This window comes from Sorghum bicolor, chromosome 10, assembly GCF_000003195.3.
Source record: "Sorghum bicolor cultivar BTx623 chromosome 10, Sorghum_bicolor_NCBIv3, whole genome shotgun sequence".
In the NCBI taxonomy this organism is placed as follows: domain Eukaryota; kingdom Viridiplantae; phylum Streptophyta; class Magnoliopsida; order Poales; family Poaceae; genus Sorghum; species Sorghum bicolor.
Genome location: NC_012879.2, coordinates 53,968,560 through 53,979,127, shown reverse-complemented (window position 1 = coordinate 53,979,127; position 10,568 = coordinate 53,968,560). Strand labels below are relative to the sequence as shown.

The window sequence follows — 10,568 nt, the reverse complement described above, 5'->3', positions numbered from 1 at the left end:
TCAATGTAACGGAGAATCTTAAAAAGTTTTTGGTTTCTGTCGTGAACTAAACAATGCCTAATGTACATGTAGGAGTACGTATTCACATCCGGCTTTTGTAATGCAAAAGGCGGCTTTTGTACAAGTATACGTACAATTTGTGCGATAACGTCCCATCCGATGGCCGGGATGGAGACACGCTGAAAAGCCCGCGCTTGGTGGCAGAGCTCGCAGTCGTCCACCGCCGCCTCCGAATTGGAGCGGTTCCACCTCCACTGCCGGCCGGCCTAATTTCGCGTCGCTCCTACGCCGATTAGACTTCCAAAATATTTTGCAAAATCGACACGGTAGCTGTTTCGTTTGTATTTGACAAATATTGCTCAATCATAGACTAACTAGGCTTAAAAGATTCGTCTCGTCAATTTCGACCAAACTGTGCAATTAGTTTTTATTTTTATCTATATTTAATACTTCATACATGTGTCTAAAGATTCGATGTGACGGGAAATCTAAAAAATTTTGCAAATTTTTTTGAACTAAACAAGGCCTTAGTGAAACCCGATATCTCCAAGTCAAAGTCAAACACGTCCGCCGGCCGGCCACCCGCTCTGATGACGCCACTCTTCTTGCTGAGCAAGTTGGTCGGCCTCGCGAGACCGACTCCGACTGTCGGACGGGCGGACAGCGACGTCGAGCGGCTGCCGGCCGGGTCACCGGGGAAGCAGCAACTTTTCATCACGCACCGCTTCTTTCCGGCAGGGACAGGATGCGTGTAGCCTGTTTCTGTTTGCGACGGACTCCGGACTCGTCCCTGATGATGGCTTTGTAGTTTGTACTAGCGTTTTCCCGACCACACACTCCGTGGTGGGGGTCGCCGGCGGCGCACCCGTTGAAAATCAAGTTACAAGGTATCTAGAGGGAGTTTAGTTTTTATTAAAAAAAATACAAAATACAAAATGATAACTATTTTGGAACGATAAAATGCAAAATGTCAAAATTTTCATAGTCATGTTTAAATGCAGAATTTATTGCTCTCATTAACGTCACATGAGGCTTTTTTGAGTTTTTTTTTTTACCTTTTAAGGCCAAATTCTAAAATAGAGGACAATCATATTTTTGCCAAAAAATTTACATGGTGTTTAGTTCTATTTTTGTGAAATGATGAACCAAAACTATTTTTTTTTGGAATAGGAGAGGAACTAAACACCCCCTTATTATATCCTAACTAAGATTATGGAAGATGTTATAACTTAGACGCCTGAAAACTAGATTCCGTGATGAGCTCATCTGTGCCATGTCCATCCAACGGTTAAAACATCATCATCTTCCTCTGGTAGGCAACACCTCTCTTCTTTTATGTTTTCCCAAAAGCACGCGACCCGCCGCGAACGTTGCCCACCGCCCCGCCAGATCCGCTCGTCAGAATTGGAGAGGCCACCGGAGGGAGGGAGAAAGTGAGGATCCCAGGTGGCACGAGTGCGGACGTAGCTTGGGGAGAGAGGGAGCACGTCGCCTGCAGTTGATCATTTTCAGTCATGTGGATTAGAGGAACTGTGTAAGATTATAGTCAGATAAAATAATTTAAAGATGATCTAAACAATCTATATTCTGGTTTTTAGATTATAATAATCCAACCGAATTATTGCAATTTTATAATCCATCTCAAACATGTTGTAGGTCATTGGTACTCCACATATGTAATTCGGAAATACAAATCAAGTTTATTGGGGATTATCATCAATCTAGTTTATTATAATCTTATAGATAATATAAATATTACTATTAATATAATCTATCTAATTGGGATCAAGCAGACCCTTAGTTGTGACTGTGTATGTGGGCCGGAATCTAAAGAATGAATGAAAGAAAAAAAAACCCATTATGTGTAGAATTGTAAAATGGGATGAAGTTATCTAGATTTAACTACATCCATTTTCTATTAGATGACTACACTGACATTGAAGTATTAATTCTAGAATTTCACATCCATTACCTTCATGTTCTCCTTGAATCGGTAGGGTCCAGACTCGTCGTGGCGTGTCATTTGGAAGTTTTTTTTTTTAGGGAACGTGTGATTTGGAAGTGGGTCCAGACTCGAGGAGAAAACCAATCTTTTCCCGCCGCGTGGGCTGTTTGCAAGGTGCTGCCTTCATTTGAGAAAACTAGCCATGGTGTATATGGGCTCCGTGTAAATCGGCTGATGCCCCCCCACCCCCCCCCCCCCCCCCCCCCCCCAGGCCTGGGCCCTCTAGGCGATCGCCGGGCCAAGGTGTTGGGCCGTCCCGTCAGAACAGAGTAGTACGTACTATTATTCTTTCTTTTTCTTTTTTGACTTGCTTGCTTTATATTACAAGATCACTAACACATACATGCTGGAGTTATATGCCACCTCTCCTACTATTCGATTCGATTCGATTGGAACGAACATAACATAATTAAGTTGATGATGGTGACGTCCCATTGGACGGGCTTGATCTATGTTGCTAAAAAAAAAAAAAAAAAAATCAGACGGCTTTGATCGCAACGAAAGGCTAGAGAACAGTTCCACGAATTGTTTTTGGAGCCGCGCACGGCGCACTTGGCCATAGGAGAATTTCCCCTCGTCCTCCGATGTGCGTGGTCGTTCCCACGCGGTTCTCGGGGTTCCCCATCCTGATCCACGTCCGTCAAGCCCGCTGCTACAAACGCCGATCCGGTGGCACACCATTCTGACGCTGACGCGCTCGCTCGTCCGTCCTGCTGAAAAAAGGTTGGTGGGTTTGGGTGGAGGGGACACCGGGACGGCGACGCGAGCGGCTCCGGCGGCTGCCTGACCCGCCCGGGAACCGCTGTCACGTAAAACTACACCGTTTGTACATGCTACGGGCACGAGGGCGCGTGATTTGTTTACTAGTACTTGTTGGCCTGCAAATAGCTAGCTAGCCCCCCCTGTAGCTTTTGTTTCGGTCGGTTGGGACCCTGCTGCTGGCCACCGTTGGGGTTCGTTAATTGGTGGTTAGTTGCTGGTCCATCCATTCGATCTCTGTCAAAAGTGTTGACACTCCAGTCGTCGACTCGCCACTACTGAACCTCTCCGTCCGGTCATAGCGTTCAAGCCACGCCTCGCGGTCAGGGTCAGGGCCACAATTTTCTTTCTTCATTTCAAACTTCCCACACAAAATTTTTTCATCCATCCATCGCATCGAATCTTTGAACACATGCATATAATATTAAACGTACATAAAAAAAAATTTAATTAACTACACAGTTTTGTTGAAAATCACGAGACAAATCTTTTAAGCCTAGTTACTCCATGATTAGCCTTAAGTGCTACAGTAACCCACATGTGCTAATGATGGATTAATTATGCTTAATAGATTTGTCTTGCAGTTTTCTAACGAGCTATGTAATTTGTTTTTTTATTAGTTTCTAAAAATCTCTTCCGACACATCCGATGTGACAGCCAAAAAATTTTCATCTTCAATCTAAACAGGGCCTAGTAACAATCGCGCACGCAGTATTATTATGTCTGGATTCTAGGACGTGACACGCCATATTAGACGGGGGGAAAAGATCTATTAAAAGTAAATGAGTTTATTTCTGCACGTAGATACAATACGAAATAAGAATTCGTCCTTCAACTGAGACTGCTGTGCATGTGAACGGAACGGAGTACTCCATACTACATTACACGAAGTGTGACATTTGTTTATCGATCGAGTTTCGTCCCCACCATCACCCTGCCATACACAATCACAAGGTCTTGCAGCTTATATTACTGTCATTCACCTGTATTTTGTGTGTGCGAGCATTAGCTACACCTGTTTCCTGTGTTTGTGTGTGAGGCGCTGAGAGCACTAGCAGAGTGCGTGCAGGGACCAAACCAACAACGCCGAAAAAAGTGAAAATGGCAGCATATCGTTTTCGTCCTGTTCGGCATCGATCGACTCCAGGGATGTAACATTGAGTGAGTACTGCACGATGGCGATGCCCAAAGCTAGAATACCTACCTAACAGAGGCACGCGTGTACGGGCGATTTGATCGTCCCAAAAAGAAAAATCAGAGGTCACCTCAAGAAAAAAAAATGCACTTTATCAGTCATATATAAAACTTCAGACGTTCTTGCAGATGGCAAGTTAATTACACACACACACTCCACAAGGTATTTCTTCCGCTTATCTTTCTTTGATTTCTGATGGTACACAAACATATACATACATCATCATACACGTGTGTGCATACAAACACTCTATGTACATGTACAGATTAATAAGCTCCTATAAGCAGGGAGGAGATTAACAAAAACTTTTATCTTCGCACCACAACGCTAATAAACGCATTGGGTGGTGCAGGCAAGCAGCCAAATACTACAAACCGAGATAAATACATGATGCTAGCTGGTTCCTTTTCACATATCAATCTCGACTACTATATATACGTACTACTACTAGCCAACCTAATAAAATCCAAAACCCTACCTATATGTTTCTATCTCCTTTCAGATCATGTCTACACATACTGAAAACCTTTGTCAATATACTGGTGGCATGTACAGATATATCTTTCGCCTACATTATTTTGTATGTATGCATGCATCATGTACGTATACAGCTATATATGTAACAAGCTATAGCTAAACATATGTGTACCTAGCTAGCTATATATATACTAGCTGCTATGTATGGTGACCTACTATATACCACTAGCAGAAGATTTTGGATCGCTTGATTCACTGCTCACACCTGATCAGTGGCACACAGCATTATATCGTGCTGACTGAAGATGGGAGTTTATTTTAAAGGTTGATTGATGACTTGTGTGTTGCATTGCATGAACGCTAACCGTAGAACGGGGCGCGGTGGGGGATGCCCTTCCTCCTGGACGGCCGGCACCGGTTCATCGGCGGCGTGATGTTGGACCTGCTACCCTCGTCGTCGGACCACCGGATGCCCGGCCGCTCGAAGCGGCTGAGGTCGAACCCGCCGGCCATCCGCCGGGGCTTCTTGGGGCTGAACGAGTCGTCGTCGGAGCCGGACCCGTCGTCGCCGGAGCCCTGCCCGCGCTTCGGCCGTATGGCGAACGTCAGGCTCGGGTCCCACTGCATCCCTCCAAGCTGTAAAATAAATAAATAAATAAATCACACGTCCATTCATCGACGATGAGGGAATGAGTATATAAAACCAAAGAAGAAATGAGAGATTGATTCGCAGAATGAAATTTTTCCATGGCCACAAGAGTAGCTGTCCAAGGAATCGGTGAAGTGAGCTGATGAGGACGTGTGGAAAAAAAAAAAAGAGAAAGCAAAGGAAACCCTCCATGATGGAGCGTGTTATTATTATCCCCGTGGATCTGTCGTCATTGCACTAAGTGCGCGAACAGGGAGCACAGCAATTCAACTCCTTGTTGAACACTCCAGCTGACGTTGATTACCGGCCCTTCCTACTTATCATCTCTATGAACAGTGTCTGCTCAGGATGAAAAAACACACACGATCTTTTGTAGTAAAAAGAATGTAGATATATAGTTCCTACGGCAAACTATTATGGGAAATATAATTCAGGTATTCCATGACCTAATTAACCCTGACCATCAGCCTAAACCACGTACACTTTTTATAGACATAGCATAAATGAACCACATTTTAAATCTATCTGATCTGAAATTGAAGGGTCGTATTTTCTCTTTAATTTGTTTGATACCATTACAATTTGCAAGGACGATCAACATAACCATACTTGATAGCTCAATATATATACCCAAATCCGACAAGCAAACAAGCTGGTGATAAGGTAGAACATCACTGCCAGGGAAGTCAACTTTATCCAGATAACGCACACACTCTTTCCATCCTTTCTAAGTGATAGAAGGTTAACTGGATGATTCGGTCTGCTGAAAAAGAAAACGAAAAAAAAGGGCATTCGCGATAGAAGATCCTCAGCATATGATGTATCAAGTCTACCTACTCCCCTGAAAGCAGCTTTATCCTAAACTAGAACAGTACTGAGTGCTTCAACTCCTAGGGAAACTTTATACATAGTGCCTAATGCAACAGTTAGACAGACATATATAGCTTAAATTATCAAGGAAAGATTAGTTTCTTACTTGCTGCATTTGGGTGAGATATGCCGTGGTTAATCATTTTTTTTTGCTGTGATTGTGATTTGAGCTCCACTGTGTTTGTCGAAGTATAAGTGGAAATAGTTTTTCTATGTTAGAAGCTTTTGGATTCAACTGGTCTGAATATTTAGGGGCAAATGATGTCTTAAGTCCAGATTCTGGAAGACCCATTTGGATAAAATAATTGCAATCGACTTCTTTCCATGCTTGGGACCTAATATAGTTTGTACGTGAGAAGTGTTGAGGTATAAGTGAATTTCCCACATTTTCCTATCAACCTAAGATTTTTGTTTCTAACATTCTAGCGAATGATGCATGTGCAATGTGAGTATGTTGGATCCTTAGCAAGAAAAATTAGGGTAGGTGTTTGGAACCTAAAAAAACTTGCTTTGGGGGGCTACATTGCTACGCTGGGCCAGATAAAAGATCTGTCAGCAGTACTTTTCAGTGAACAAAACAATGTTTTCCTCTTATAGCATTTCAACATAAGCCTCAACATAAAACCAAATTTCAGTGAAACGAACAATTGCTTTTGAGGGAGAGAGAAGCCTTCAGCGGCAAAATAGCACCGGCGCAGAAAAAAAAAACAAGAGCTGAACAACAGAACCAAATGTGCTGCGGTTGCAAGCTGGGCATAGCTGAAATCAGCAGGACAGCAAGCTTGCTAAGCTGAGCTATCGCTCGCCTCAACAATAAAGCTACCAAATGTGTACCCGGTGGTCTCTATTTGGAGCAACAATCTTAATTGAAATGGGCTATAATGGGAGATATCTGGACCCATTCAATTTGGCTGCATTTAACGGCAGCACACGTACCAACGCACCCACACCCAAAATTCAAAGGGCAATAATTGAGACATATATATATCCATAGAATGCCTCAGAAGATAAATATAAAAACTAAGAAGAACAAACTTACCGTGCAAGTTTCCCCCATGCATATACTGTATCCATGAACATGACATTGTGAGGAAAAAAAAGAACTTTTTGGAACTCAAAGAATTGTCAAGGGGAAACAAAATTCGAGAATGCAGATGTACTTGGCCAAGATGTGATCACATCAACTGCTACCTTTTTTTCTCGAGGGACCACGAACAAGTGTTAGGCCGCGCTCGATCGAGTGTCATTATTAGTTCCTAATAAGGCTATATAGTACTGAGAAAGATACCGGTTGTATCTTCCAAGAGCACAAATCAATGTAGCATCAAAGGAGCAACTACATATCCAGTAGGACGGGCATGCATGCACGCTTTAGAATGTTTTCTTAGGACTGACTGATGATTAGCTATCTTCATTAATTTTCCGTGAATTCTTGTTTTTGCGACCATCAAAAAAAAAATCTTGTTTTTGCAAAAATGAGCCCGCGCCGTTCAATCTTGATGATGATATTCCAGAGGTTCTTCTTCGTTTCAAGGCCGGCGGCCAATGCAATGCAGGTAGCCATCGGTGGTTATCCGAGGTAGAGAGGCCAAACAATAATAATGCTTTAAAAAATTGGAGGGTGTCAAGAGCTTGATGCTTGGCAACAACCACAACATAGACCCCAGTCCGGTGCCTCCAATCCCTTTCTGCGCGCGGTAGGATTCGTCTGCTTTCCGATGCCTCCAGGTGCTGTACTGCGGTGGGGTGCCGTGGTGGTGGCGCTGCTGGCCCATACCCAGCCTCAGACAAAAATGCCGCTACTCGTACAGCCCTTTGAGAGAGAGAGAGAGAGAGAGGAACAGAGAAGAAGGAACAAAGAGGAGCTATAGCTGTCTGTCGTCCGTGGCTGGACGGTAATAAGGAACTTGGTGAAAAGAGGAGAGAAAGAGTGATCCGAGAGGAGGAAGAAGACGACGACGGACCTTGCATCCGAGGGAGCAGAAGCGGAACGAGTCCGGGAGGCTCCGGCAGCAGATCTCACAGGTGTTGGTGACGCCCTTGCCTGGCCTGGCCTGCGGCCGGCCGTTGAGGAACACGATCTTGGCGCTGTTGATCACGTACGTCTGCACGTGGGAGATGTCGATCAGCTTCCCCACCTCCGACACCCGGATCACGTTGTGGTACGACGACCGCCGGATCTGCATACATACATACATGATGCATGCATGTGTTCGTCTATGTCAGCGGCGGCGGCGAATTGAAGAAGGAGAAGTACTTAGCATATATAAGCTCTATCATCGATCGCCGTATCGATGGTAGAGAGAGTAGCTAGCTGACTGACCTGCACGACGTGGTGGTCGCGGTGCGCCGGCAGGCAGTAGGCGCAGAGGGCGTCGCCGGTGCAGCCGAGGCAGAAGAGGTTGCACTCGTTCTTGCTCAGCTCCGGGTGCAGCCGGCACGGCACGAAGAAGCTCGTGCCCAGCAGCGGCCGCAGCCACGGCGGACCCAGGTCCTCCTCCGACCGCACCATCGGGCTCGGGCTCGGGCTTGGGCTCGCAACGCTCACCATCACCTGCACCACCACCACCACCACCAATAATCCAACAATAATCACACACCATCGCCATCATCGTCGTCGTCTCCTCCAAATCAAATGCAAGTTCGTTCTTTCTCTACATATGTATATATATACTACTACATGTGTAAAATTAAGCTTACAAACACACACCTGCAAAGCCGCCGCACCATATATACGCAACGCATATGGCAAATCAACAAGCATCGATTGCAAAAATGAAGAGAGATCGAATTTTACTTTACCATTGGTATAGGTTCCTCCAGAGCGACAACTGATGCACGTCTCTCTATACCCTTATTAGACTCTAGCTCGTCTGCTCGTGCAAAGGCTCAACCCCGGTCCTGCACAACAGATTGCAAAAGGCATCTTTCAACAAGCTAGCAAGGAAAGAGTAGAAGCAACCCGTCCGGCCAAGGAAGATGAATGCAGTAACGAAGCTGATCGATCGAGATAAACCTTTCCACGATTGATGTGATGGAAGGAATAACAAGAGGGGCCCCGGCGGCCAGGGCGGTTAATAACAGTATCAACGGATCCTATCATATCAATCGTTACCTGCTTCACAGGCCGGGCAAGGACGGCGACACGGCGGAGAGGAAGACGAGTTCAGCTGCCGACGACCGGCCGGGCGGATCGATGATAAGGGAGGAGAGGAGGACGACGGCTGGACGGGGAGAGAGGAGGGGATGGATGGATGGATGATTCGCCGATTCGGGGCTTCTGGAAATCCAAGAATTCTCGGCGGTGTCGTCGTCTCGTCTCGTCTCAAAGTATATATCGCAGCAGCGAAAGCGAAAATTATTATTTATGTATACATATATATATATATATAAATATATAATATCCTGTATCTCTTTTTTTCTTGACACAGGGCGATCGAGAGAGAGAGGGAGATGGGAGGAAGAAAAATGCGGATGGAACGGTGGTGGCCGCCGATGTAAGGCGGTTTGGTTTGCGTAGGAGACGTGTCGACGCCTCTTTCCTGCGATAGCTAAAGCCTCCTCAAAAGAAATCTCCTTTTTCCCACACCCACGCCCATCCTTTGACGTAATTGCTGAATTCTCCCCATCTGATCGATTCCTTTTTTTTTTCGTTTCGTCATCATAAATGAAATTATTCACTGATGGGACAAATCAAATCGTTGGACGTTAGTTCTATATATTCACAACGATTCATTATTCGCCAACAATATATATATATATATATATATATATATATATATAAGTGCTATTCTACACCCTAGGTGTAGAATACTATTCTACACCAAACTATTGTACTGAACAAAATTCAATATCATTCAGTACTTGTGTTTTAGTATTTTTCAGTATTTGAGGATCGTGGGTGTAGTCATGAATAATACTGAACGTTGTTCAGTACTGCTCAGTTTTGACTTGCGGTGTAGAATAATATTCTACACCAAGTAGGGTGTATAATAGCGCTACCATATATATATAGTACCAATTTATATCTCAGAGGTGTATGCAAGCTTAGGAGACATTGGATCACATTGTGCTCGGATGCGTCTTTAGTCACCAGGTGTGGCATCTTCTTCTACCTAGGATCGGCCTCCCTGATATTGTTGCACCTGGAGATATCGACCTCTTCATCTTGTGGACTTGGGCCCACAGGGCACCTCTGCGGTGTATGAAGGGCATCGACTCACTGATCATACTAACTTCTTGGTTGCTCCGGAAGGAGCACAACCCTCAGACCTTCATAGATGTGGCCACTTCGGCTCAAGGGCTCCGCCTGGCGATTCTAGAGGAGGCTGCCCTCTGGCATAGGGCTAGTTTCTTGTGCCTCTCGCCGCTCCTTCTGCTTTTGTAGTCTAGTTTGGGTGTTTGTGGGTGTTCCGCCTGGCTATGTCTGCCTTTGTTTTGATTTGTTTTAGACCTTTGCTTTATTGGCCGGGAAACCCTTGGTTACCCGGTGATTAGGCTCTCTAAGCCTGTTTGGTTGTTCTTTGCTTCCTCTTAATGAAATACGTGCTACAATACATGTTCACAAAAAAGGTGTATGTGTATCTTTAAACGCCTGTGAATAATATATGTAA

At 44.8% G+C, this 10,568-nt stretch overlaps 1 protein-coding gene across 1 annotated transcript; it reads right to left on the bottom strand.

The window, feature by feature from the left end:
* On the bottom strand, positions 4,034-9,342 carry LOC8083473. The gene is made up of 5 exons (XM_002437260.2): positions 9,071-9,342; positions 8,758-8,856; positions 8,279-8,509; positions 7,920-8,135; positions 4,034-5,072 (listed from the first exon to the last, which is right to left on the bottom strand). Exons 2-5 carry the CDS (start codon positions 8,758-8,760, stop codon positions 4,797-4,799), a joined length of 726 nt encoding a protein of 241 aa, XP_002437305.2. The 5' UTR covers positions 8,761-8,856; positions 9,071-9,342; the 3' UTR covers positions 4,034-4,796.